The 27,333-nt window shown below is 43.2% G+C and overlaps 1 protein-coding gene across 4 annotated transcripts in view; it reads left to right on the top strand.

Moving 5' to 3' along the window:
* ZSCAN30 (zinc finger and SCAN domain containing 30) overlaps positions 1-27,333 on the top strand; it is a 41,065-nt gene that overhangs the window by 6,135 nt on the left and 7,597 nt on the right. For 2 of the 4 annotated variants that reach the window (XM_004059324.5, XM_019014058.4), the window contains exons 2-3: positions 21,547-22,057; positions 22,346-22,490. In XM_004059324.5, the coding sequence (XP_004059372.3) occupies positions 21,650-22,057; positions 22,346-22,490 (553 nt within the window). In that variant the 5' untranslated portion in view covers positions 21,547-21,649. Of the gene's footprint in view, positions 1-16,477; positions 16,830-21,546; positions 22,058-22,345; positions 22,491-27,333 lie in introns of those variants that run through there. The other 2 variants (XM_019014060.4, XM_055368298.2) reach the window with 2 other exon arrangements.

Raw genomic sequence — 27,333 nt, 5'->3', positions numbered from 1 at the left:
GACCAACCTGCAGAGAGGAGCTACCCACTTCAGGGCCTCCTCTTTGCTGACAGCTGCAGAGATGATGGGACAAGCTGCCTGCGGAGAGGAGCTACCCACTCCAGGGTCTCCTCTGAGCTATTCTGTTGCTCAGTAAAGCTCCTCCTTCTCAGTAAAGCTCCTCTTCACTTTGCTCAGCCTCCACTTGTCTACATACCTCATTCTATCTGGATGCAGGACAAGAACTTGAGACCTGCTGAATGGTGAGGCTGAAAGAGCTGTAACACAAACAGAGCTGAAACATGCCCCTTGCTCACCACATTGCAGGCAAAGAGGAAAGAAGAGCTGTGGCCCTTCAGGAAGCCCAGACCAGGAAGCTCCCTGAGCCAGGATTGTGACTCCCTTTGGGGCCCTGCATTTCCTGGAGTTCCAAGCTTCTGGGCACCACTGTGGTGTACTTAGTCCAGTCACAGCCTTGCAGTGAGCCAGGGCCCGTACTGGCACCTGGAGCTGCCCACCCTGCTGCAGCAGCCAGCGTGCCTGACTGTGTGCAGTGGCCAGACCCCACGCTCTTTCGCTCACACATCCCTTGCTACTTCACGCCTGGCTCACCCTTGGCAGGGGTGAGATACAGGCTGGTAGCATTAGCCAAGCACAGCCTGCCAGGCTGAGTAGGCAGAACGATCCCAGTGGGCCCAAGCAAAACTCAGGCAAAGGCACCACTGGCCACAGAGGTTTCTGACTAGAAAAGCAACACCCCAAGTATCCTGTGACACAGTGGCATGATCTCATCTCACTGCAACCTCCACCTCCTGGGTTCAAGCTATTCTTGTGCCTCAGCTTCTGGTGTAGCTGGGGCTACAGGTGCATGCCACCACATCTATCTAATTTTTGTATTTTTTTTTTTTTTAGTAGAGACGGGGTCTCACCATGTTGACCAGGCTGGTCTCAAACTCCTGACTTCAGGTGATCCGCCTGCCTCAGCCTTCCAAAGTGCTGGGATTTCAGGTGTGGCCTACCATGCCCAGCCTGTTATGCCTCTTGACTGACTCCTTTTTCATAATGAAATGACCTTCTTTATCCCTGATATATCAGTCAGTGTTCAACCAGAGACACACAACAAGTAATTGAATATATGTACATGTACATATGGATTTGTTAAAGAGAATTGGCTTACACAATTATGAGAGCTAGTTAGGCACTCTTATAATGCTGTTGTGTCTGATGCTAGAATTTGATGTTGGCAGAGTAGTCAGAAAGGAAGATGGAAGTAAAGTGGGAGAAGTCAAGGTCAGGCTGGAAGTCACAAGTACAAACTTGAACCTCATGAAAATGGACTGAAATCCATGTTAGTTCTTGTTGCCTTTGACCTTGGTGGTGAGGGTATCCTTCAGAAGCTGGGGCTGTTTGTCATAAACACACATACATAGGCCAGGAGTTGGAGAAGCTGAAGGAGGATCTAGAGGATGGTAGAGTAGTTGCAGGCCAAGCTGCTACAAAATGAGTCAACAAAGTGAGTCACCAGTCAGCAACAACATATGTGAACTACAAATGGCTACTATTTCCTTTCCACATTACACATCTCCCAAAAATTGCCTTGTTGGCCCACCCAAACTGTAAACATAAAATAAATAATTCTAGGAAAACTGGTGCACTTTAAGCAAGATGACACATTATAAAAGCATCATGGTCTGCCCCTTGTCAACTTAGTACCATACATGTTTCTTTAAGCCATACTTTAATTCTCCAAATTATGATAACAATGAAGTTGTGCTTTCACCTTACATAACACTACTATCACATAACTATTAACATGCTAACCATTTCCCAAAAGAGGAAAATAGTCTTTTTTTTGGTCCATGAATGGCATTCATTCTGCTCCCAGATGATAACCCTCCTTCTTTCATATCCTATATCTTAAATACTGACATATAAAGTTAACTATTAACACATATTGTGTTAGATGATAAGAAGATGAGAGAAGGAAGAAACATAAATTTTCAAGTAGTTTCCAAAAGAAGCTGGGTGTATATCATTGCCCACCAGAATGTTCTTCTTGAATTGAACTAGACTTTTAGACCTTCAAGACTACTGCAGATCACCCTTGGCATCAGATTCACTTAGAAGGATAGGACAGAAGCCACAGCTGACCAGTAGGCAGCACCTACCCCTCTTCGGTGGTAGTGGTACTCACAGTGTTTTACACAAGCATCCAGGCTTTTTTTTTTTTTGGCCTTCCCATTCCAAGTTGACAGGTCAGATGCAAGGAGATGAGACTTACACTGGGAACCTGTGGGATGCATCTGGATTAGAAACTTCCACAGGAGCTAATATGTCTTATAGCAACTCCATGGACATAGCTTCTAGAATTTCTGTAAAAGACATGCCAATTACAAGAGTCACTATACTCAGGGAGGCCCAAAGTTATAGTATCCATTAGCATAGTCAATATTTATAGTTCATTTATAATTCTTTTGGTAATCAGGAAACATTTCTACCATAAACAATATTGTTGGGTAACATAATTGACCTATTAATAAGTTTTCAATAAAACAGAATGAGAAAATTAACCAAAGGTTAATTCTCATGTACAAAGGTAAAGTGTTTTGTTAACCTTTTACCCAAAAGTGATGATATGAATGTAGATTTTTTGGGTGTTTGACCAAGGAAGCCAAACCATTCTTTCAGATTTTGTTAGATTTGTAGCTTTGTGGAATGTTGCCAGAGATGTTGCTTTCTGTGTGTGAGTTTGATGAGCTAACCTGGAGTTTGTTTGTTGGACTGGCCAAAACAAATCTAGAGCCAACTATGACCATACCAGCTGACACTGAAGAAGTTCCTGTCAATGAAGTAAATGGAATTGAAGGGTTTCCAGAGAGATTAGGAGTGATACTACAGGCATGGGAAGTGATATAAAATTCTCAAGAATGAAACTGATAGGCCACCACCAATATTCTACCTGAATTCTATTTCTCATTTCACTTGGGGGAAACTAGGTCAAACTAACATATGTACTAATATATGTCTAAATTAGGCATACATTCTAGAGCAGTGATTCTCAATCTTTTTGAGACAATAAATTTATTTGAGAAAAGGATGAAAACTGCAGGCTTCTTCCTCAGATAAATGAACATAAAGACCTACATGTGGACTTTTGCTTATCATGTATTGTATTGGAGATTAATTTTCTTTGATACTTAGACTGTGTAAACAATTTTCACAAGGAAGGGATTTCAATTTAAAAATCAATTTCCAGTTCTGGGGAAAAAAAGGAAATAAATCAAAATTGTGAAGCCACATTAAAAATTAACTTGCCTTTTGCTCATATTAACAAGTAGGCTGCTGCTCAAATAAATATTAACAAGTATTAACATGTTTGTTGTGAATAAGGTCTTTAAATTATGGGTAATAAGACATCTTTGACATGTCAGTGTGCATGTCCAGTTGACACTGACTTCCTAAAACTCAGAACCAGTGCTGAAAACTCTGATTCAGAAAAGAAAATAATGGCCAGTGTAATCACAGTTCCCAAGGTTCACTTTGACAGAAGTGACTGGCCTTGTGTCAAGAAATACTATAATTCCCCAAGATCTTTAAAGTTGAGTTTAGGTCAGATAATTCCCTTTGTTTTTTATCAGTAAGGTCATTGGCATCACCTTGAAAAATCTTTATCTGTTAAATAACTGAAAGCCAAGTCATGGTGTTTTGTGTGTGTGTATGTGTGTGTTTTCTTTCTTTCTTTTTTTTCAATAAGTGTTGCTTGTCTTCTATGTCTCTCTCTCTGCCTCTCTCGATCTTTTTATAAATGGTGGTTGCCTTCTCTGTCTCTCTCTATTTTTTTTTTTTTGAGACAAAGTATCACTGTGTCACCCAGGCTGGAGTGCAGTGGTGTGATCACAGCTCACTGCAGCCTCAACCTCCTGGGCTTAAGTGATCCTCCCACCTCAACCTTCTAAGTGGCTGGGAATATAGGCGCATGCCACCATGACTGGCTAATTTTTCTATTTTTTTGTAGAGTCAGGGTTTTACTATGTTGCCCAGGCTGGTCTTGAACTCCTGGGCTCAATCAGTCTACCCACCTCAGTCTCCCGAAGTGCTGGGATTACAGGCATGAGCCACTGCTTCTGGCCCACAGTGGTTTAAATAAATCTTAGTTTATACTAATCACATTGTTGTGGATTGAATTGTATCTCCCCAAAAGATAGGTTCAAGCCCTAACCTCCATTACCTGTGAATGTAACTTTACTTGAAAATAGGGTCTGTGTAGGCTGAATGTTATGTCCCCCCAAAATTCATATATTAAATTGTAACTCCTCATGTGATAGTATTTGGACATGGGCCTATGGGAGGTAATTAGGTTATAAGGGCAGAGCCTTTATGAGTGGGATTAAGTGTCTTTATAAAATAGGACTTGGAGTGCTCCAAGGCTTTCTGCCGTATGAGGACACAGTGGGAAGATGGCTTCTATGAACCAGGAAGCAGACCCTCTCCAGACACCAAATCTTTCAGTGCCTTGATCTTGTACTTTCCAGCCTCCAGTACTATGAGAAATAAATTTCTGTTGTTTATAAGCTACCCAGGCTACGATATTTTTTGTTATAGCAACCTGAATGGCCTAAGACAGGGCCCTTGCAGATATAATCAAGTTAAGGTCATAAAGGATTAGAGTGGGCCTTAATCCAATGCCTGGTGTTCTTATGAGATAGGCAAATTCAGACACAGAGGAGACAGAGGAGAATGCATGTGATGATGGAGGCAGAGATTGGAGTAATGCATCCAAAAGGCAAAGAATGCCAATGATTGCCAGCAACCTGAAGCTAAGACAGTGGGATGGAACAGACACTTCCCTAGAGCTTTCAGAGAGAGTATGGCCCTGCTGGCACCTTGATCTTGTACTTCTAACCTCCAGACTATGAGAGAATACATTTCTATTATGCCATCTTTTTTGTGGTACCAGAAGTGGGGTGCTATGTACAAATATCTAAAAATATAGATGTGGCTTTGGAATTGAGTAAGTGATTGAGCTGGAAGAGTTTTGAAATTCTTAATAGAAAAAGCCTTGAAGAGATTGTAGAAATAGGAGGATTAAAGGTGATTCTGGTAAGGGCTCAGAAGGAAGTAAAGAGGACAGTAGAGAAAGTTACATTTTAGGGAATACATATATTGCTATGAAGAGAATGCTGCTATAAATAATGAACATTTAAGATACTTCTGGTGAGATCTCAGATGAAAGGAGGAACATGTATTAGAAACTAGAGAACAAGCAATCCTTGTTAGAAGTGGCAGAAACTTGGCTGAATCATGCTGTGCTATTGGGTGGAAAGTAGAACTTGTAACTAATGAACTTGAGTATTTAGCTGAGGATATTTCCAAGCAAAGAGTAGAAGGTGTAGCTTGTTTTTTCCTTCCTTCTTATGGTAAAATATGAGAGGAAAGAGATACACTGAGGAGGAAACTGTTAAGCAAAAATCATTTGATGATTTGGAAATTTCTCAACCTATCTCAGATAGCATGCTCTGGAGACAGCACTGGGACAAACGTTTTGGTGAAGCGATTAGGTGTGTGATTTATGGATCCAATTAACTATTTCAGAAGAATCCAGGATAGAAATTGGGTTATCCAAGAAGGATCTATAGAGAATCCTTGTGCCTAACCGTATGGATTCTCTTAAAATCTATGGAAAACTGACAAGGATTTTGACAATGCTATCACCAGAAACACTGCTAATTTCGAAGAGGACAGAGACAGGATGAAAAGAAGAAAAGCTGTCCAACTTCTGGTATTACAGAAGCAGGAAACGAGGTACCCAGAGGGTGGGGACACTACCAAGGGCAGAGATGGCAGGGCCACCTCAGCTGAGGGTGGCTCAGGGACCAGTGAGGCCTCTTAGAGTCTAGAAGATAGGACCAGTTGGGTATCTATAGACCAAGAGGTTGGGGACAGTGAGGATTCCACTGACCCAGAGGGCATATTGAGTCAGCATAATTTGAGAACTCCACAAATATTTGGAAATTAAATAACATAATATAAATAACCATGATCCAAAGAAGAAATCATAAGAGAAATTAGAAAATTATTTAAACTGAATAAAAGTGAAGTACAACATAAAATATTTTATGGGATGCTGCAAAAGTAATGGTTAGAGGAAATTTTATAGCTTTAATATGTCTATTTTAGAAAAAAAAATTATCTAAACCTAAGCTTCCACCTTAAGAAACTAAAAATGAGAGCAAACTTATAAACAACAACAACAGAACAGCAGAAGGAAGGAAGTACAGTCATCTTTTGCTTGATGCTAGGGATACATTCTGATAAATGCATCATTAGGTGCTTTCGTCTTTGTGTGAACATCATAGAGTATACATCCACAAACCTAAATGGTATAGCCTACTGTATTAGTCTGTTCTCATGCTGCCAATAAAGACATACCCGAGACTGGGTAATATATAAAGGAAAGATGTTTAATTGGCTCACAGTTCAGCATGACTGGGGAGGCTTCGGGAAACTTACAATCGTGGCAGAAGGGTAAGCAAACATGTCCTTCTTCACATGGTGGTAAGAAGGAGAAGTGCCAAGCAAAAGGGGAAAAGCCCCTTATAAAACCATCAAATCTCATGAGAACTCACTGTCATAAGAACAGCATGGAGGTAGCTGCCCCCATGATTCAATTACCTCCCACTGGGTCCCTCGCATGACACATGGGGATTATGGGACCTACAATTCAAGATGAGATTTGGGTGGGGACGCAGCCAAATCATATCATTTTGCCCCTGGCCCCTCCCAAATCTAATGTCCTCACATTTCAAAACATGATCATGCCTTTCCAACAGTCCCCAAAAGTCTTAGCTCATTCCAGCATTAACCCAAAAGTCCAAATCCAAAGTCTGAGACAAGGCAAATCCCTTCTGCCTATGAGCCTGTAAAATCAAAAGTAAGTTAGTTACTTCCTGGATATGATGGGGATACAGGCACTGGGTAAATACACCTATTCCAAATGGGAGAAATTGGCCAAAACAAAGGGGGTACAGGCCCCATGCAAGTCTGAAATCCATTGGAGCAGTCAAATCTTAAAGCTCTGAAATGATCTCCTTTGACTTCATGTCTCACATCCAGGGCACACTGATGTAAGAGGTGGGCTTGCATGGCCTTGGGCAGCTCTGCCCCTGTGGCTTTGCAGGGTACAGCACCCCTCCTGGCTGCTTTCACAGGCTGGCATTGAGTGTCTGTGGCTTTTCCAGGTGCATGGTGCAAGCTTTCAGTGGATCTAACATTCTGGGGTCTGGAGGACAGGGGTCCTCTTCTCACAGCTCCACTAGGCAGTTCCCTGTTGGGGACTCTGTGTGGGGACTCCATCCCCACATTTCCCTTCCACACTGCTCTAGCAGAGATTCTCCATGAGGACTCTGCCCCTGCAGCAAACTTTTGCTTTGACAGCCAAGCATTTCATACATCCTCTGAAATCTAGGCAGAGGTTCCCAAACCTCAGTTCTTAACTTCTGTGTGTCCACAGGCTTAACACCACGTGGAAGCTGCCAAGGCTTGGGGCTTACACTCTCTAAACCCACAGCCCGAGCTTTACATTGGCCACTTTCAGCCATGGCTGGAGCGGCTAGGACGCAGGGCAACAGGTCCCTAGGCTGCACATAGCAGGGGAGCCCTAGGCCCCACCCACAAAACCATTTTTTCCTCCTAAGCCCCAAGGCCTGTGATGGGAGGGGCTGCTGTGAAGGTCTCTGACATGCCCTGCAGACAGAAAACTGACTAAAGAAGAAATAGAAAATGTGAATAGATGTATAATAAAGAGATTGAGTTAGTAATTAAAAAAAAAAAAGACACACAAGGAAAAGCCCAGGCCCCAAGGGCTTCACTGGTGAATTCTACCAAACATTTAAAGAAGAATTAATACCAGTTCTTCACAAACTCTCCCCCTCCCCAAAACAAGAAGAAGGAATATCTTCCATCTCATTTCATGAGGCTAATATTACTTTGATATCCAAATCAGTCAAATACATCACAAGAAACATAAACTACAGACCAGTATGTCTTATTCTCAACAAAATACTAGTAAACTGAATTCAGTAACATATAAAAAAGGATTTTCTACCACGACCAAGTGGAATTTATCCCAGGAATCCATCTGAGCATCAGTTTAAAAATCAACCAAATCCATATCAACAGAATAAAGGACAAAATATGCAGAAAAAGCATTTGACAAAATCCAACACCTCTTCATAAAAAACAAACGTTGAAGAGAACCAGTATGAGAAAAAAATGGGATATCTGGAAATGGAGAATGTCATTACAGACCAACTTCAATAAGTCAGTTATGAATAAAAGAAAATAAGAAATAGGGTAATAGTGGAGTTTAGGGATGGTTTATTTGCTTGGTTGGTGGCTTGATAATTTTTAAGATAGGAAAGATATGTAATGTGTAAAAGATAGCAGGAAGAATCCAGGAGAGAGAGAGTAGATAACACAGGAAGAGAATGAACTGTTGATGGCATATGATCGATGGGGAAGGAGATGGGATCCAAGATACAAGTGGAAGAATAGGTCTTTAGATATGAGTGGCCCTTCTATGCTAACTAAGATGATAGGAGAGAATGGGTGCAAGCTCAGGTAGGTTAGTGGTAAATTGAGGATGTTCCAATTCATTGGGAAGAAGGAGGTTATATCATCATTTAAGAATGAGGGGTGAGGAGAATAATGCTTGAGAAAATGGCTTGAAATAAACTTCATGCAAAGGTGAGCTTACTAGAAAAACATAAGATTGATAAGCAATACTGAGTGACCTGTAGTGTTCATGTATTCTTAATCATTCTTATGATGCTAACTTTATAGATGGATGGAATAGCCTATAGCCATCTCCATCATAACCCTATATGTGGGATCAAAGATGAATAATGTAGTTGAATGAGCTGGCATGAAAACCAGCATGGATAAGAAGGACAATTCAGTAAGTGATTAATGGATAATTAGTTATTCATCTAGAAATAGTTATTGTAGATCTCTGCCTCATAACTGCATACAAAGCAAATAGCAAGTATATTAAATACATGGGAGAAAAGCAAACTTTTTGTAAAATTTGTAGAAGAAAATATGTGAAAGTATATTTATGACTTCAGAGTAGGGAAGGAAATCTTTAAAAAAGACAGTAATGCCCAATATATATAAAAAGGAAATTTCAATTGGACTACATTAAAATTAAAAACTTATTATTCTTCAAAAGATACTATCTTTTAGGGGAAAATTAAAGTCACAGAACTCAGCTTCCATTATTGGTACAGTGAGTAATGTGGATCACACTTCCCTTAAGGACAACCAGTAAATCCATATAAAAATATGAAATCAGCTGGAAGGCATTAGAACTGTCAAGGTAGTACAGAATACTGGAACAAGATCCAAGAAATGATCTAAGTCCAGTGAGGTGAACCAAAGCATCTAGTGGGCTTTCACTTTCAGATTATTTGCTTATCTGGAAGAGGCAGCTGAGGGTACTGAATGGCATTTTTGATAGCCTCATAGGACTAGAGAGAAGAAAGTTGGAATCAGAGACTAAGGGTTGGGACCTTGGTACTTTGAATTATACCCAAAATCAACTACATTCTAGGAATAAACGTGAACTTGTAGTAAACCAGCCCTTCCACAGACTGTAGCCCAACTGCAAGTCATCTGGTTGACCCAGAAAAATCTGAATACCTAAAACTGGTTTGTGATGACCAGCAATTACTGGAGCTCCCAGATAGCTGGCAGAAGCAAACAATGATTCTCTCTAGAAGAGGAGTACCTTCAGCCGGGCACAGTGGCTCATGCCTATAATCCCAGCACTTTGGGAGGCCGAGGCGGGCAGATCACGAGGTCAGGAGATCGAGACCATCCTGGCTAACATGGTGAGACCCTGTCTCTACCCAAAACAAAAAACAAGCAAAAAAAAGCCCCAAAAAATTAGCCGGGCATGGTGGCGGGCGCCTGTAGTCCCAGCTACTTGGGAGGCTGAGGCAGGAGAATGGTGTGAACCTGGGAGACGGAGCTTGCAGTGAGCTGAGATCGCACCACTGCACTCCAGCCTGAGCAACAGCAAGACTCCATCTCAAAAAATAAAGAAGAGGAGTACCTTCAAATTATTTCCCCATCAACTTTTCATGAAAATTCCTGATAAAAGATAACCAGGCAAGCGAGCTAAGAACAACCAGCAGAAACAATTGACGATAGAAGTAGAATCACTGGAGTTTCTTATGTTAGGATAATTAGATTTGGATAAAATACTGTTTCTTATTCAGGGACGTAAAAGACAAGATTGAAAAGAATTTGACGGAAAACCAGAAGCTATTTTTAGAATGACTTATTAGACTCTAATTCCTGATTTCATTAAGCTACAATTATCAAAACAGTGTGGTACTGGCATAAGAATAGACATACAGGCCAATGAAATTGAGCACTCAGAAGTAAACCCTCACATGTGATCAACTGATTTTTAACAAGGGTGCTAAGACCATTCAATGGTGGAAATGGTGGTCTTTTCGTGAAATGATACTGGGAAAACCAGATACATACAATGGAATGAAGTTGGACTCTTGCCTTACACCATATAGAAAAATTAAAAATGGATTAAAGGTACTGTTATAATGATAGTAGCATTATTCAAAACAGCCAAAAGGGCAAAGCCACCCAAGTGTCCGTTAACAGATGAATGGATAAATAAAATGTGGTATATACATGTAATAGAATATTATTCAGCCCTAAAAAGAAAGGAAAATCTGACATATACTACAACATGGATAAACCTGGAGACATTATGTTAAGTAAAATAAGCCAGTCACAAAAAGGCAAATATTGTATGATCCCACTTATTTGAGGTACTTAAGGGTAGTCAAATTTATAGACAGTAGAATGGTGGTTGCCAGGGGCTCGGGGGAGGGAGAAATGGGGAATCACTGTTTAATTGGTATGGAGTTTCAGTTTGGGAAGATGAAAAAGTTCTGGAGATGGATGTTTGTGAAGGTTGTACAACACTGTGAATGCACTTAATGCCACTGAAGTTGATATGGTTTGGCTCTGTGTCCCCACCCAGATCTCATCTTGAATTGTACTCCCATAATTCCCATGTGTTGTGGGAGGGAATGGGAGATAATTAAATCATGGGGGTGGTTTCCCTCATACTGTTCTCGTGGAAGTGAATAAGTCTCATGAGATCTGATGGTTTGATAAGGGGAAACCCATTTTGCTTGGCTCTCATTCTCCCTCTTGCTGTTGTCATGTGAGACATGCCTTTCACCTTCCACCATGTTTGTGAGACCTCCCCAGCTACATGTAACTGTAAGTCCAGTTAAATCTCTTTCTTTGGTAAATTGCCCAGTTTCAGGCACGTCTTTATCAGCAGCGTGAAAACGGACTAATACAGAAGTGTACACTTAAAAATGGTTAAAATGGTAAATTTAATGGCATGTGTGTTTTACCATAAAAATCTTTCTAAAATGGGCCGGGCACGGAGGCTCATGCCTGTAATCCCAGCACTTTGGGATGCTGAGGCAGGCAGATCATTTGAGGTCAGGAGTTTGAGACCGGCCTGGCCAACCAATACGGTGAAACCCCGTGTCTACTAAAAATACAAAAATTAACTGGGTGTGGTAACACACGCCTGTAATCCCAGCTAGGATGAGGCAGGAGAATCGCTTGAAGCTGGGAGGCTGAGGTTGCAGTGAGCTGAGATTGTGCCACTGCACTCCAGCCTGGTCCACAGAGCGAGACTCCATCTAAAAAAAAAAAAAAAAAAACTTTCTAAAATGATGGATACAGGCCGGGCACGGTGGCTCACGCCTGTAATCCCAGCACTTTGGGAGGCCAAGGCAGGTGGATCATTTGAGGTCAGGAGTTCAAGACCAGCCTGGCTAACATGCTGAAAGCTTGTCTCTACTAAAAATACAAAAAATTAGCCAGGTGGTAGTGAGAGGTGACAACGGGCTAGCAGCCCTCGCTCGCTCTCAGCACCTCCTTGGCCTCAGCGTCTGCTCTTGCCACGCTTGAGGGGCCCTTCAGCCAGCCGCTGCACTGTGGAAGCCCCTCTCTGGGCTGGCCGAGGGGGAGCTGGCTCCCTCTGCTTGCGGGGAGCTGTGGAGACAGAGGCGTGGGCGGGAACCGTGCCAGCGCGAGTTCCGGGTGGGCGCGGGCTCTGCGGGCCGGGCACTTGGAGCGGCAGGCCAGCGCTGCCGGCCCCGGGCAGTAAGGGGCTTAGCACCCGGGCCAGCAATTGCGGAGGGGGCGCGGGGTCCCACAGAACTGCCTGCGCCACAATCAAATTCTCGCTGGGCCTTAGCCGCCTCCCCATGGGGCAGGGCTTAGGACCTGCAGCCCGCCATGCCCAAGCGCCCCCCCTCCCCGCAGTGGGCTCCCACGCGGCTGGAGCCTCCCCGTCGGGCGCTGCCCCCTGCTCCGTGGTGCCCGGTCCCATCGACTGCCCAAGGGCTGAGGAGTGCAGGCATGCGGTGCAGGACTGGCAGGCAGCTACACCCACGGCCCTGGTGCGGGTTCAACTAGGCAAAGCCAGCTGGGCTCCTGAGTCAGGTGGGGACTTGGAGAACTTTTATGTCTAGCCGGAGGGTTGTATATGCACCAATCAGCACTCTGTGTCTAGTTCAAGGTTTGTAAACACACCAATCAGCACTCTGTGTCTAGTTCAAGGTTTGTAAACACACCAATCAGCACCCTGTGTCTAGCTTAAGGTTTGTAAACATACCAATCAGTGCTCTGTGTCTAGCTAATCTAATGTGGACTTGGAGAACTTTTAAGTCTAGCTAGAGGATTGTAAATACACCAATCAGCACTCTGTGTCTAGCTCAGGGATTGTAAACGCACCAATCAGCACCCTGTGAAAATTGACCAATCAGCGCTCTATAAAACGGACCAATCAGCTGTCTGTAAAATGGACCAATCAGTAGGATGTGGGTGGGGCCAGATGAGGGAATAAAAGCCGGCTGCCCCAGCAAGCAGCAGGAACCTGCTGGGGTCCCTTTCCACACTGTTCTTTTGCTTTTTGCAATAAATCTTGCTGCTGTTCACTCTTTGGGTCCGCACTGCGTTTATGAGCTGTAACACTCACTGTGAAGGTCTGCAGCCTCACTCCTGAGGCTAGCAAGACCACAAACCTACTGGGAGGAATGAACAACTCTGGACAGGAGGAAGGAACAAACTCCAGATGTACCACCTTAAGAGTTGTTAACACTCACTGCAAAGTTCTGCAGCTTCACTCCTGAAGCCGACGAGACCACGAACCCATCAGAAGGAAGAAACTCCGAACATGTCCGAACATTAGAAGGAACAAACTCAGGACACACCATCTTTAAGAACTGTTAACACTCACTGCGAGGGTCCGCGGCTTTATTCTTGAAGTCAGTGAGATCAAGAACCCACCAATTCTGGACACAGTAGTGGCCTGTGCCTGTAATCCCAGCTACTTGCGAGACTGAGACAGGAGAATTGCTTGAGCCTCGGAGGGGGAGGTTGCAGTGAGCTGAGATGGTGCCACTCCACTCCAGTCTAGGCAAGAAAGTGAGACCCTGTCTCAAAAAATAAATAAAATAATGGATGTGAACTTGAACCAAAGAGAAATTCTGAATTTAAAAATCCAATGACAGAAATTGAGAACTCAAGGGATATGTTTAAAAGTATATTATCACTAAAGAAAGAATTAGTGATTGGAAAATAGGTAGTAAAATATGCAAATGAGAAACAAAAATTAGAAAGAGCAGATAAGAGATACAGAGGATATAGCGTGTAAGTCTAACAGGTTATTGAAACCCCACAGCAAAGAAGGGCAGACAAGGTATTTGTTCCCTCGTTCCCCTATTTCTGCCTTCTTTTTATTAAGATATTTTAAAATTCAATTTATTATTGCAAAGATAGATAGTACAGAGAGATCCCATATACTTTCGCATTCATTTCTTTTTATTAACATCTTTCACTGATACGACATATTTGTCAAAATTAGTTGACCAAAATTGATACTTCATTATCTAAAATCCATGCATTATTCAGGTGTTAATACATTTTTTAAAAGAAAATAAATGATAGAGAAGTGTTTATTATTGATGAAGTTGCTAATTTTCTTAGGTATATATCACTCTCCCCTCCCCACCCCACAGTGTTAGCAGATACTGGTATTCATCTGTTCATTAAAAATGGGGAAATTGGGTACTTACATTAAAAAGTGTGTTGCTAGATCCTTTAAGGGAATGAACAAATTGAGTATGTTCTGTGTATAAACCTTATGGACTTTTTATGTAGAAGACAATTTTACAGTCTTTTTTTTTTTTTTGGCCACTCATTATTTTATGTGCTTCGTTAGAAATGTGCTATGTTTACTTTGTTCATTTCACTCATTGGGTTCTTTTTAACAAGTACAGGCTAGCTTCACTGTCTAGTATGGAATCACTAATCCCATGTAGCAATTTAAATGTAAATTAATTAAAATTCAATGAAATGAAAATTTTACTTGCTCAGTTCCTATCAGCCATATATCAAGTGAGCAAATATATGTAAACCTACTCCCAGAGGTTGAGAGAGCTGAGCTGACAAATGGTTTCTCAGAAGGAAACATTTGGTAGGGACAAAAGGACTTAAGATGGTGGATCCCCATACCTGCCCTGCAGATATTATTCTTTCCATTGCAAGTTTTTTTTTTTTTTTTTTTTTTTGGTAAAACGTGCAGCTTGTCATGTCTGAGACCCTCTTGCAAAACTCTGACCAGTGGGAAAATTAGATAAGGATCTTTATGAGGGGTTCTCTATGCTACAGGTATTGTTTCTTTATGAGGGGTTATCTATGTTATAGGCATTGTTTCTTCACCTTGCTGGGGGAATGCCTTGGTATGCAAGAGTCAAACACTGGTTATTATGATGTTTCACTTCAAGATAGCATTACTCTTGCCATGCAACAGGCAGCTTTCCTACACATAGCCATAAATGGCTAATGGCTTCCATATTGGGTAGTAGATACAGAACATAACGAAGTCGTCTCTTCCTGTCATTGGCCGTCGTAACATTCTTCAAAGTCTGGCTCAACTGTAACATCTTCTGATTAACACCTTTGTGGTCAGAGTCATCTGACATAAACATCTTCAACTTCTCCGTTTTCTCTTGCACTCACCCTCCACTTTCCTCCTATTCAGGAACAATCACTTCCTTCTTTACTGAGACAAACTACTTCACCAGCCCATCTGGTCTCATTTCCTCCCCATCAGCTGTATCTCTTTTCTTCCATCTTCAATTTCTTGTGCCTACTAAACTTTACCTTTTCTTTTCTACAAATTAGCTTTCCACTACCCTTGAAAATAAGAATACTTTAAATCCGGTTGCTTAGTTCAACCAATATCCTTTTTCCTTTCTTGCAGTATCACAATTCTCAAAAGAGATTATTGTCTATTTTCAGCCTTACCAACTCTTCTGAACCACTCGAAAGGACAGTCCACAGGTAACATCTCTCTCTCTCTTGCCCTCCTCTGTCATTCCCCCTAATTCCACCATCAGCTTAGTTCTCACCCTCTTTCGGCTCTCTGCAGCAAAGCAACAGTCTTCCCTCTCCTGAAACACTGTTGTTTTTATGATGTTTGAACCCTCTGGGCGGAGCTACTCCCTAAGTAGCTCCTCTTCTCGAACTCCTTTTCCTCCCCATTCCAAAACGTTGGTATTTCACAATCCCGTTTATTTTCCAAAAGACCTCCCTTGGCGATGTCATCCCTTGCCCTATTTTCAATCATACTTTCACAGATTATTACATTTTGCTAAATTCATGTGTCACCTGTATTCTTTCATCTCTTTTGTCCTTTAATCCACTCTATACGGTACAGACACCGCCCTGAACACTGTTCCAGCCATGTTATATGTGAATACCCTGCACTGATGATTCAATGCATTTCTAACACCTGAGCCTGGTATTTGACACGCTCCACAACCTAACTCACTCTAACCAACCCCTTAGCCTAGTTTCTGGCCAGCTAAGATGCTGGGCCAATTCCGAGAGTGCCCTGAACCCCGTCCCGCTGTGCCCTGGCTCCTGCCGCTTCCTATCCGGGAAACCCGTGGCGCTCCTCCTTCTCCTGTGTCAGCATCCAGCACGCGGCCACGGGCAGCTCGAGGGCAGAGTCCACCAGGAAATCTTTACAGCTTCTCCTGCCCCCCATCCCGACCCCTCCGCAGCACCTGGCGTCCTCAGCATTCGTGGGCAGGACCCGTCCCCGCCCCAGCCCTTCCGCAGCTCCCAGGACTGTTGTCTTCGCAGTCAGCACGTCCGCGGTGAGCGTGGTCAGCTCCTCTTCCTCTCAAAATGTAGAGATCATGGGTTCTCGGTTTTTATTTTCTCGATGGTATTTTCTCGATGGTATACCAGCCCGCGACATAACGAGGAAAAACATGTTTGAATATATACGTATATTTTTATGTATTAAAATATATAGAATATATAATTATATTTAATATGTATCTTATGCTCCCCACCCTTTCAGCAGCGCGTCAACCGCTTGTACTCTGCGATGCCCCCGCCAGGTCTGAGCCGGACCCGCGCCCCTCCTGCGAGACACGACCCGCGCCTGCCACAGAGCTGCGGTCCTCCGGGCTCCTAGAGGGGCGCCCCCCCCCCACTTCCGGCGCGCGTTCGGCCGGGCAGTGTTCTCGCTCCCGGGGGTGGGTTCCCTACGCCGCCGGTAGAGCGAAGGGTGAGTGGGGCGGTCCAGCAGGGCGGTCCCGGGTGCTTCCCAAACCGCCCCTGTCCCGCATCCGGCCTCCGCGCTGCCTTTCTTCGACCCCTCGGCCACAAGCCGGGGCTCGGCTGTATCTGGGGTTCCGCCCGCCGCTCCGTCGGTCAGTCCCGCCATCCATTTCCACTTGCCCACTCAGCCACCCGCCTTTTTGGTCAGCTGACTCCTCAGGCGCTTACCCAGTGTGTCTTGTGTCGGGCTGCAGGCTCAGGAGTCTGACACTCGCCAATGGGCTCCTTCCTGCCACTTCTCACGTGGCCAAAGCTCGGTTTTGAGACGGGTCTCAGCCTTCCTCTTGGCTCCCCGAGTCTGGGCTAGATCCTTTCTCAGTCACTCTCGGAACACCTTCTACCTTCCAGTTTGTAGTTTTTGTCACAATTAAATTAGGTAATTATGTATGCTTTCTGTTTAACGTCTGCCTGTCTCTACTATTTTTAAGTTCTGTAATGGCAAAGACGCTGTCTTGTTGATAACTCTGCTCAGCACCTGGCACAAATACCTGCACAAATAGGCACTCAAATATCAAATGTGAGAAAAACAAGGTCCTCTTCTGAAGGGCTCTTTGATTTGGAGGGGAGTCCAGATGTGAAAAGGCATTTTAGCAGAGTAGGCGTCTAAGTAAGGACTCTGGAGTCAGATTATTTGGTTTCAGAACAGTCCAGACTACATCACTTACAAGCCACATGACCTGGAACAAATTCCATAACTTCTCTCTTGTCTTCAAATGAACGGTTGAACTTACACCATAGAGTGCTCTGAAGATGAAATAAGACACTTAAAGCAGGTAAACAGGGCTTGACTGTAATGAAGCCTCAGCGTTTTCTATTACAATTAAGCAAACAGATACATTATAATATCTGTTACATTATAATACAGGTACATTATAATAACAGTGATGCTGCTGCAGTCAGGATTGTCCAAAAGTACCCTGGAGGTTCCATCTGGGTTGCTCGGACTAGGACTGGGGACTCACTTTCTCCCAAAGGGAAGGGCTGTACCTAAGCTCACGTTGGCTAGAAGGTTTTTGTTTTTACTTTTAAAAACTGGTCAGAAGAATGTGATCAGATTTGCAATCTATAAAGATCGCTGTGGTTACAATGTAGATAACAGACTGATGGGGACCAAGTGAATGTGGGGAGCCAGTTGGTGAGTTCTTGTGCAGTGTGACGGGATAGTTGCTGGGACGAAGATGGTCGCAGAGATGGGGAAGGGCAGATTCTTGAAGAGAAAATAAAATCAACAGGATTTAAGGAAGGAAGGAGGTGGGGGAAAGGACCATGTTAGGGATGCTTCCACGTTTCTGGCTATGCAGCCAAATGGATGTTCCTACTTCTTGAGAGGGATCACTGGGAGAGGAGCAGGTTTAGGGTGGGAAGAATCACAAGTTTGTTATGCATGTGCTAAGTTTGAGGTCCTTTTGAGAAATTCAAGAGTAGTTATGGTGGGAGTGAGGAACCGTGGGTAAATAGGTCAGGAGTTCAGATAGGAGGTCTAGACTGGATGGTAACTGAAGGTTAGACTGAGGTGGCCTAGGAGAAAAGTAGAGAGTGACAATAGAGGACTTAGGGCTTACCTGATGGACTGATGTAGTGGAGGCTGGACCTGTGAAGGAGATGGGGAAGGAGCAGAGGTCGAGTCTTTATGACCAAGATCTTCCCTCAGCCACATACCCATGGAGGACTAGTTGGTGAGGCATAATATTTACAATAAAATGGAATAATATCACAAATATGTTGAATTTAAAAAGCAAGGTACATGACATAGACTAATGGTCACTAAGTGAAGAACACACATTAATGTGATGTAGCTCTTGGGAAATGCTATGTACACATCCATGCACAGATCTGACAATGCATTGGTTGTCACAAAATTTCATTAAAAAAACTTTTATTTTCCTATTACCCTGCTCAGAGTAAGATATCATGAAATTTTTAAAATGTCTGTTGTCACATATAAGAACTAAAGAAATGTGTGTAGTTTTTTTTTTTTTTTAATAGGGACGGGGTCTCACTCTGTCACTTAGGCTGGAGTTCAGTAAAGCGATCATGCTCACTGTACGCTCGACCTCCCAGGCTCAAGCAGTGCTCCCAACTCAGCCTCCTGAGTAGCTGGGACCACAGGTGAGTGCCACTACACCTGGCTAATTTTTAAATGTTTTGTGGGGACAGGATCTCACTATATTGCCCAGGCAGGTCTCAAACTCCTGGACTCAAGTGATCCTCCTGCCTTTGGCCTCCCAAAATGCTGGGATTACAGGCATGAGCCACTGTGCTTGGTCTTTAGTATTTTACACTAAAAAATTAAGAGGAGAAGGCCCTGCACGGTGGCTCATGCCTGTAATCCCAGCACTTTGGGAGGCCGAGGCGGGAGGATCACGAGGTCAGGAGATCGAGACCATCCTAGCTAACACAGTGAAACCCTGTCTGTACTGAAAGTACAAAAAATTAGCCAGGCGCAGTGGCGGGCGCCTGTAGTCCCAGCTACTCGGGAGGCTGAAGCAGGAGAATGGCGTGAACCCGGGAGGCGGAGCTTTCAGTGAGCCGAGATAGCGCCACTGCAGTCTGGCCTGGGCGAAAGAGCGAGACTCCGTCTCAAAAAAAAAAAAAAAAAAATAGGAGAAATATCCCCAGGGTTCTTGTGTTTAGATATGTATGAAAAATCTATTAATACCTGGCAAAGCACGGTTTAGGAGACGCTGCTTCGTAGGCATCTCAGACCTAACTTTCTTAATGAATAGCTCAGCAAATAGCACCATCATCCTCTAGTCACAAGGGCCAACCACAAACTTGAGTCCTTGACCCCTCTCTCTTCCAAGCCCTTATACAGTGTGTCAAGTCCTGTCAAATCTCCCGTCTTTTTGTCTTTTGCCTCCCCATAGCTCAGTCTCTCACAGTCTCTCTTCTGAATGGTTGCAACAAACCCCTTCCCATGTCTTCTCCACGCCACTCTCTGGGTGGGCACACAGACCTTCCAGCCATCACTGTGGCCATGGGGATCAAATGCAAACTCTGTAGTTCAACCTCTCAGACCTCCTCTCTCACCATTCATTAACTGTGCCCCAGGGTCTGGCACAGGGTTCTTAACCTGGCTGCTCATCGGAAGCTCTTATGGCACTTATTAAAGCCCTGTCCCATGGAGATTCTGACTCAGGAAGTCTGCCTTGCGGTTCATGTTTCATGGCTGATTTTGAGCCGTAGTCAGAAGTGACAGCCATTAATCTGGTCTCCCCAAACTACCTTCAGTTTCCTCAGTGGGCCACATTCTCTCATACCCATTTTCACTTTGCCTGGGTGACCTTCCTCTCCATCTCACTCAGCTCACTCATATCAGACTCTGCTGAGATGTCTCCTCCAGGCAGCTCTTTCTGGCTCTTCCCATCCCTCTCTCTTTGGTCTTGGTCAGTCATCTTTCCTTTGTGCTACCTTGTCTACTTCGCTCCGCCCTTGGATTTATCACTGTGTTTACGTGTTGCTTTCCCATAATAAACTAAGAGTCCTTTGGTACACATCTTTTAATTCTGAGACTGCTCTTTAGTACGCTATCTAGCACAGAGTAAATGCTGAAGTATTTGTTGAAAGAATCCATTTTTCTTTGTGCTGTTTCAGAACCTTGCGACTTAAAAGTCAAGAATAATTTTTCCTTGTTTCTACATTCACCTTGCCCATTCTCCATGATCCCTTCCTAACATTTTCACCATCATTTCTGATTTAGTATCAGCCAAGATTGTCCTGGGCATCAACCCATTCTGTAATAAAAAGAAATAAAAAGAGCAAGTACTGTAGAGTTGCAGCCTGGGTTCATGTCTCGACTTTTCTATTTACCAGTTTGTAGCCTTGGACAAATTACTTGGCTTTTAAGAACCTTAGTTTCCTCATTTGTAAAATTGAGATGATAATACCTGATGGTGTTATTGTCAAGCTCCAGTAAAATAGTATTTGTAAAGTGCTTGGCCCATAGTAGGTGTTTATTAAGTGTGAGTTCCCTTCTTTTGGGATGCCCCATAGCATAATAGAAAGAGCTAAAGACTTTGGTTGCAGAGCCCAGTTCTGCTGCTCCCTGGCTGTCTGTCTTTGGTCAACTTATGACTTAGTAGCCTCGTTAGGAAAATGGGCGTAATTTTTTTTTTTTTTTCTGAGGCGGAGTCTCACTCTGTTGCCCAGGCTGGAGTGCAGTGGCGCCATCTTGGCTCACTGCAAGCTCCCCCTCCTGGGTTCATGCCATTCTCCTGCCTCAGCCTCCCGAGTAGCTGGGACTATAGGCGCCCGCCACCACGCCCGGCTAATTTTTTGTATTTTTAGTAGAGATGGGGTTTCACCACGTTAGCCAGGATGGTCTCGATCTTCTGACCTCGTGATCCTCCCGCCTCGGCCTCCCAAAGTGCTAGGATTACAGGCGTAAGCCACCGTGCCTGGCAAAAATGGGCATACTTTTGATTGTCCTTATAGAGTTGTTAGGAAAAGCATATGAAACTTATGTTAAGTATCAAGCTAGTGCTCAATAAAATGGTGGTTATTTCTGAGACGTAATCATATACTATAGTGCTTTTCTTGCTCTCTATAATCTACAAGCACTATTTTATTATCCCTAATGTTCCTAACAGTATTACTAAAGGCCAAATTGATTTCAGCCATACTAACATTTTTCTTTCACATCCTAAAAAAATCCTGAGTCATCTATAAATGTATCATTTATGTGGAAGTGCCCTGTTAGTCAGTTTTCTTTACAATGCTATGCACCCTGGCAACTGGGCTTCAAAAACCTGTATTTATATTCCAAGTACATTATTTTCCCTGTGTAACATGAGCATTGTCCACCCTCAGGAGCGTCCTGGGGAGTTGGAATTCAGAAGGAATCTCTCAGACGCAAATCTCCATCTCCTCCCTGCCTCACCTGGTCAGCCTTTTCAGACTGTCTCTGCCCAGAATGTCAGGAGAGGCCACAGTCTTGGCCTACCATGCGCCAGAAGAACAGGAAGGACTTATAGTTGTCAAGGTTGAAGAAGAAAATTATGTTTTGGACCAGGACTTTGGCCTTCAGGGAAATCCCTGGAGCCAAGAGGTATTCCGGCAGAAGTTCAGGCAGTTTAGTTACTCTGACTCCACTGGCCCTCGGGAGGCTCTGAGCCGGCTGCGAGAGCTTTGCTGTCAGTGGTTGAGGCCGGAGGTGCACTCCAAGGAGCAGATCCTGGAGCTGCTGATGTTGGAGCAGTTCCTGGCCATCCTTCCTGAGGAGCTGCAAGCTTGGCTGCGAGAGCATCGGCCAGAGAATGGAGAGGAAGCTGTGACTATGCTGGAGGAGCTGGAAAAAGAACTGGAGGAGCCAAGGCAACAGGTAAGAAGTAAACATTTTTGTTTGTTTGATCTATTGTAAGTTAATGGGGAAGCCATAATTATGACTGGGGCATTGACTCAGCTCTCAGAGAATTATACAGTTTCTTTCTTTTGGGTTATTAATTATTCACTCATTGGGTTCAAGTCACTAGGGCTCTTAAGGTCCTGTTTTTTTTTCTCTCTAATCATTTGAATGAGTTTTTGATTCTTCTGTTCCTGCCCTGTTGCTCTAGGAGTTTTCTGCTTGTGTATCCTCAGAATGATAGTGCTGGTACTTGATTACTCCTAGGACACAACTCATGGCCAAGAAATGTTCTGGCAGGAAATGACATCCACAGGAGCACTGAAGTCTCTGTCTCTGAATAGCCCGGTGCAGCCCTTAGAGAACCAGTGCACGACTGAGACTCAGGAGTCCCAGGCTTTCCAGGAGAGAGGTGAGAAGCCCCAGTCCATGTGGGGTTGAGGATGGAGGTGAGAGCTATCAACTGTGGCACGGTTCATTTTCTTAATGACAGCCACTTGTGGCTATCACTAAGTATTGTGGAAAGGCTTCTTTGCCTAGAAATATTCTTCCTTAGGCTCTGCCTAGAATCTGAAATTCCAGTATCATTTGTAACTTTGGGTTAAGAATTAAAGTCTTTAGTAAAATTCTCTAATACCCATAATTATTTTTTTTCTTTTTCTTTTTTCTTTCTTTTTTTTTTTTTTAGATGGGGTCTCACTCTATCACCCAGGTTGGAGTGCAGTGGTGCAACCACAGCTCACTGCAGCAGCCTTGAACCCCTGGGTTCAAGTGATCCTCCTGCCTCAGCCTCCAGAGTAGCTAGGACTACAGTTGTACACCACCATGCCTGGCTAAATATCCATAATATTCAAAGCTCAGTATTCTGTTATTTAATTTTGGCTTCATTGGCAAGACAGTCCCTAAGATGGAGATGAATACATTTTCAGTAATAGAAACCACATAATCACTTGAACAGGGAAAGTTTAATGTTAAGAATTATTAACTACTAAGTGTTATAACAAAAAGTGAAACTCAAAAGAATACAGGAATAACAGATATAGAGTGTCTCTAGGGCTGAGGCAGAACATCCAAGGTAAGAACAAATTTGCAGGAGGGTGCCACAACTTCCCCTTTCCTGCCAGGTCTTAGATCCAGGCCTTGTTGGAGAGGGCACAGCCACAGCCCACTGGATGGAGATGCCACTGCAGTGCTGAGCTGGCAGAACTCACTGAGGTGCCACACTCTGGGGTGCTAGAAGCTCCCCATGGGGAGCTGACCTGGTACAGAACTTGCTGGGAAGCTACCCATAGGGATGGGGCCTTTGGAACTCATTGGGATGTGCACTGCTGGGTGTCCCATGTGCTACAGAAACAAACACAAAGAACATGCCAGAACCAGGAAGAAAAGCCCTTTCTTCCAGTTCCTCTGCAACCCCCTCTATTGATAAAGCTCACATCATGCCAGCTGGCAAATAGTCCAGTATCACAGACAGGGCAATGAAGCGTAGATTTGAAACTGAGGCAATAAATTGATAGCTGTCACAGATGCCAGGGATTAGAACTGAAAGGACTTTGATTATGTTATTGGCAAAATCATCCTTATGGGCAGCAGATATATCAGGTATACCAGCTTGTTCTCATTAATCTTTTGTTAAATCTGACTACCCTTCTGATTTTGTCTTCACCAAGCAATCTTATTAACTTCCTATGAAGCTTAGCTGTAATAAGAAAATTGCATTTGTTCAGTCCGGTCCATGTGATGGTTACATTACTCATTAATTCTCATTCTGTTTTTATTACTGAGTTTCACGGGCTTAGTTATTAAGAGTCTACCCCAAGAAATAAATCTATTTTTTGTATGATGATAAAATTAGGTATATGAGGACCTAAGCCCAAGGGCCAGACCCTGGACCTCGGCAGTTCACCAAAGGAATCCATACCATCCATCCACTGAATTCTTCTGGGAAACTGCTTCCCAACCTTCCCCAGACATCATACCCTGATACTACCATTAGCCAAGCAGGCCCTCTTAAGCATCTTCTGCACCAAGCAGGTGCTACATTAAAACGGGTTTTGAAAATTCATCTCAAGGAAATCAAGCTGTCTCTATTTGCAGATAATATGATCCTATGTCTAGAAAACCCTATCGTCTCAGCCCCAAAGCTTCTTAAGCCAAGAAGCAACTACAGCAAAGTCTCAGGATACAAAATTAATGTGCAAAAATCATAAGCATTCCTATATACAGGGATTCCTATATCTCTGTGTGTACTGCACACCTGTACAACAATAGACAACCAGAGAGCCAAACATGATTAACTCCCATTCACAATTGCTACAAAGAGAATAAAATACCTAGGAATACAGCTAACAAGGGAGGTGAAGGGCCTCTTCAAGGAGAACTACAAACCACTGCTCAAGGAAATCAGAGAGGACACAAACAAATGGAGAAACATTCCATGCTCATGGATAGGAAGAATTAATATCATGAAAATGGCCATACTGCCCAAAGTAATTTATAGATTCAGTGTTATTCCCATTAAACTACCATTGACATTCTTCACAGAATTAGAAAAAAATACTTTAAAATTCATATGGTACAAAAAAAAGAGCCCTTATAGCCAAGACAATCCTAAGCAAAAAGAACAAAGCTGGAGGCATCATGCCACCTGCCTTCAATCTGTACTACAAGGCTACTATAACCCAAACAGCATGGTACTGGTACAAAAACGACACATAGACCAATGGAACAGAATACAGATCTGAGAAATAAGACTGCACATCTACAACCACTTGATATTTGACAAACCTGACACAAACAAGCAATGGGGAAAGGATTACCTATTTGATAAATGGTGCTGGGAAAACTGGCTAGCCATATGCAGAAAACTGAAACTGGATCCCTCCTTTACACCTTGTACAAAAATAAACCCAACATGGACTAAAGACTTAAATGTAAAACCCAAAACTATAAAATCCCTAGAAAAAAAATCTAGGTAATACCATTCAGGACATAGGCATGGGCAAAGATTTCATGATGAAAATGTCAAAAGCAATTGCAATAGAAGCAAAAATTGACAAATGGGACGTAATTAAAGAGCTTCTGCACAGCAAAAGAAACTATTATCAGAGTGAACAGACAACCTACAGAATGGGAGAAAATTTTTGCAATCTATCCATCTGACAAAGGTCTAATATCCAGGATCTACAAGAAACTTAAACAAATTTACAAGAAAAAAACAACCCCATTAAAAAGTGGGCAAAGGACATGAACAGAGACCTCAAAAGAAGATATTTATGCACCAAAAAAACATATAAAAAATAGCTCAACATCACTGATCATTAGAGAAATGCAAATCAAGACCACAATGAGAAACTAATCTCATGGCAGTCAGAATGGCGATTATTAAAAAGTCGAGAAACAACAGATGCTGGCAAGGCTGTGGAGGAGTAGGAACACTTTTACAGTGTTGGTGGGAATGTAAATTAGTTCAACCATTGTGGAAAACAGTGTGGTGATTCCTCAAAGACCTAGAACCAGAAATACCACTAGACCCAGCAATCCCATTACTGGGTATATACTCAAAGGAATATAAATTATCCTATTATAAAGATATATGCATGCATATGTTCATTGCAGCACTACTCACAATAGCAAAGACATGGAATCAACTCAAATGCCTACCAGTGATAGAGTGGATAAAGAAAATGTGGTATGTATACACCATCGAATACTATACAGCCATAAACAGGAATGAGATCGTGTCCTTTGCAGGGACATAGATGGAGCCTGAAGCCATTATCCTCAGCAAACTAACACAGGAACAGAAAACCAAACACCACGTGTTCTCACTTATAAGTGGGAGCTGAACAATGAGAACACATAGAAACAGAGAGAGGAACAACACACACTGGGGCCTGTGGGGGTGGGAGAGAAAGCATCAGGATAAATAGCTAATGCATGTGGGGCTTAATACCTAGGTGATGGGTTGATAGGTGCAGCAAATCACCATGGCACACATTTACCTACGTAACAAACCTGCATGTCCGCACATGCATCCTGGAACTTAAATTTTTAAAAAAGAAAATTCATCTCATCAGGTCCCCTGCCTTAAATCAGGTAAATGACGAAATCATTTAGGTAGACTATTTTTACTTTCTTTTTTTAAAATCTTAAGGAACAGAGACTGTGGTAAGTGCTTCTTGGGCTTTTCATATTGTTATTTGTTACGGGATGAGTTGTGTCCCTTCAAAATTCATATGTTGAAGCTGTAACCCCCAGCCAGAACCTTAGAGTATGACTGCATTTTTTTTAGAGATAGGGCCTTTATAAAGGTTAAAATGGGGTCATTAGGGTTGGCCTTAATCCAAAATAATTGATGTCCTTAAAAGGAGATTAGGACACAACACAGACCAAGGGATGATCTTGTGAGGACCTAGCAAGAAAGTGGCCATCTGTGGCCGGGTGCAGTGGCTTATGCCTGTAATCCTAGCGCTTTAAGAGGTTGAGGCAGGCAGATTACTTGAGGTCAGGAGTTCAAGACCACTGTGAAACCCTGTCTTTACTAAAAATACAAAAATTAGCTAGGGATGGTGGTGCATGCCTATAGCCCCAGCTACTTGGGAGGCTGAGACAGGAGGGTCACCTGAGCCCAGAAGGTGGAGGTTGCAGTGAGCCGAGATTGCGCCACTGCACTCCAGCCTGGGTGACAGAGTGAGACTATCTCAACAACAACAAGAAAAGAAGGTGGCCATCATCTGCAAGCCAAGGAGAGAGAAGAAACCAAACCTGCTGACACATTGATCTTGGACTTCTAGTCTCTAGAATTGTGAGAAAAGAGATTTCTGTTGTTTACCACCCATTCTGTGGTATTTTGTTATGGAAACCCTAGCAAACATACTATATTAAAATTCTTCCTTATGTCCATATCAAATACTCCCAGCTTTAATTTATTCATAATCCACTTTCTTTAGTTTACAGAGTCCTCATAAAACACAATCTATACTTGAATGCAGTGAGTACACTGCACTTTGACTTTTTTTTTTTTTTTTTTTTTTTTTTTGAGATGGAGTCTGGCTCTGTCGCCCAGGCTAGAGTGCAGTGGTGTGATCTTGGCTCACTACAACCTCCACCTCCTGGGTTCAAGCGATTCTCCTGCCTCAGCCTCCCGAGTAGCTGGGACTACAGGCACCCGCCACCACACCTGGCTAATTTTTGTATTTTTAGTAGAGATGGGGTTTCACCATATTGGTCAGGCTGTTCTCAAACTCCTGACC

Source organism: Gorilla gorilla, chromosome 17, assembly GCF_029281585.2.
Source record: "Gorilla gorilla gorilla isolate KB3781 chromosome 17, NHGRI_mGorGor1-v2.1_pri, whole genome shotgun sequence".
Taxonomy (NCBI): Eukaryota; Metazoa; Chordata; class Mammalia; order Primates; family Hominidae; genus Gorilla; species Gorilla gorilla.
The sequence above is the reverse complement of the archived record's forward strand: the minus strand, read 5'-3'. Positions and strand labels throughout refer to the sequence as shown.